Source organism: Nanorana parkeri, unplaced genomic scaffold (genome assembly GCF_000935625.1).
Source record: "Nanorana parkeri isolate BGI_ZX_2015 unplaced genomic scaffold, ASM93562v1 scaffold1744, whole genome shotgun sequence".
In the NCBI taxonomy this organism is placed as follows: Eukaryota; Metazoa; Chordata; class Amphibia; order Anura; family Dicroglossidae; genus Nanorana; species Nanorana parkeri.
Window position 1 is genome coordinate 256016 of NW_017308012.1, and position 2213 is coordinate 258228.

General features: G+C 41.1%; 1 protein-coding gene across 1 annotated transcript in view; it reads left to right on the forward strand.

Annotated features, from left to right (window-relative positions):
• Positions 1–2213, forward strand: part of GUCY2F (guanylate cyclase 2F, retinal) — a 60971-nt gene that overhangs the window by 32340 nt on the left and 26418 nt on the right. Inside the window, exon 4 of the mRNA XM_018571365.1 lies at positions 910–1211. Within this exon, the coding sequence (XP_018426867.1) occupies positions 910–1211 (302 nt within the window). The remainder of the gene's footprint in view (positions 1–909; positions 1212–2213) is intronic.

Sequence of the window (2213 nt, forward strand, 5' to 3'; positions counted from 1 at the left end):
ACTTGCTGGTACTACCCCCCCCTCTTCTCGTGTGTAAACCCTTCCCTCTTAAGTCCTGTTGTTAATCGATGTCCCACCAATTCCCTGAATCCCCGGAAGCTAAAAGGTGGACCCCTAGGTTTCTACACCTGCCTACTGCAACTGTAGCTTAATACGTACTAAAACATACGAGATAGGCAATACAGTCGCCCCACACGCCCGGATGTTGAGTATGATATTATGTTGTTCCGGTTTGATCTTTGGATAACTAGGCGAATGGGGCTAGGAGATGTAGATATGCTTCCTACGTTTGTAAATGTACGACATCATTGATCAAATGTATATGTGTTATGTGTATTGTGTAAAATGTTGGCTCAAACTGAAAAATAAAGAATTAAAAAAAAAAAGTGTATATTCCTATGTCCTGTATTTCCAGAAGTATAATGCCACTTACCTAAGTGGCTTTGTGGACTTTGTTGCATATATGTTATGTGCAATAGGATTAATGCAAGTGCTAAATATCACAAAACCTTGGCCTCCCCTCCCTGCTACCAGTCATCCTGATACATACTGTAGACACTCAATATACTTTATAACAGATTGCCAGGAAATAGAGGTCTGCAAATGTTCATATTCCTAGCTCTACAAAGATCAAAAAATGAAAAAGAGTAGACACAAATCTATGTTTGAAAATGTAGCAGCCCCTTTATAAAATATAGTAATATGTTATCTGTATATAGAAAGTATTGTAATGTTTTATGTAAATAGTAGTCACTCACTGGTCAGGGATGTTTGTATAATTATCATGATTTAGTATGCATTTGTTTAACCTTTTTTTGCTTTAGATATACTGTATACTGACTTTGCTTAGTTTGCCTATAATTGGATACTTTGTGATGAAAGATTTTAATACTTTTTTACCCCTTGTAGTGATCATAATGTGCATGCATTCTGTGCTTATCGGAGGCCAACAACAGCGGAAACTTCTGGAAATTGCCCATGACTTGAAAATGACAGATGGTACCTATGTGTTTATCCCATATGATACCCTCTACTATAGCTTGCCCTATAACAAGACACCATATGAGATGCTAAGACTCAGCTCCAAGCTCCGAGCCGCCTATGATGCTGTACTCACTGTAACTGTGGAGTCAGAAGAAAAAAACTTCTTCCAAGCCTTCCAAGAAGCAAAGGAAAGTGGTGAGGTTGTCACTGAAGTGAACCCCGCACAGGTATGTCATCTCTCCCCATTGCAGCAAAAGTATTTCCAGTATTGCAGCTGTTCACTGCATTTGTCTGACCTGAGAAAATGGAATACAACTGAATGACAAAAGGCATTCATAAGTTGTCATTGGTTACATTAACAATGGTTTGAGGCTGGATTCACACTACAGCAATGCATAAACATATGTTTTACAAAGCATCACCACAATCCAGGTTAATGCACAGATAAACATGCACTGTGGTACAAAGTCATCCATTATTAATGGCAACACAATGCCCATATATAGGGGTCTATTCACTAAGCTCTCATAGGCAGTCGAGTGAATAAAGCGAAGAGAGTCCAACGCTGTTTGGCTATTCACTTCAGGCTGGTACGGCTGATTTTAGCCGAAGGAGTTCGACTCAGCCGATCCAACATCTGGATCGGCTAAGCCGAACCTCCGGTAGGCTACTCGCTGCTGTTCGGTCTATTCTTATAGATGCCGAACAGCAGTGAGTGAATAGCCGAATGCCGCTGAGCGGCATTCGGCTAGGCTGTTCTGCTCGGTCTCTCTGTGGGACCGAGTAGAACAGAAAAATAGTTAAAAAAGTAGAAAAAAAGAAATAGAAAACGATTGTGCGGAGCTAGCAATGACAGCTAGCTCCGCCCAACTGTTTTCTATTGGCCGGCGGTTCTGCTGCCGTCAAAAAAAAAAGAAAAAAATAAACTCTCCCGGGCGCTCCGGCAGTCTCCCGCTCCCGGCCGCCAAGGAGAGAAACACTGCTTTTTCTTTTTTTTTCTTTATTCTGACATAGAGCCGTGACAGAATAGAAAAATAAATTATTATTTTTTGGGCCATAGGAATGCATTGCTAGATTCCTATTGGCTATTTCAATTTGCAATAGCCAATAGCAAACTAGCTTTTGTACCCACCCTCTGCTGCTGTCAATCAGTAGTGGTGGACCTGATGGAGAACTGCAGCAGAGGGCGGGTGCAATGCTAGTTTGCTATTGGCTATTGCAAATTGAAA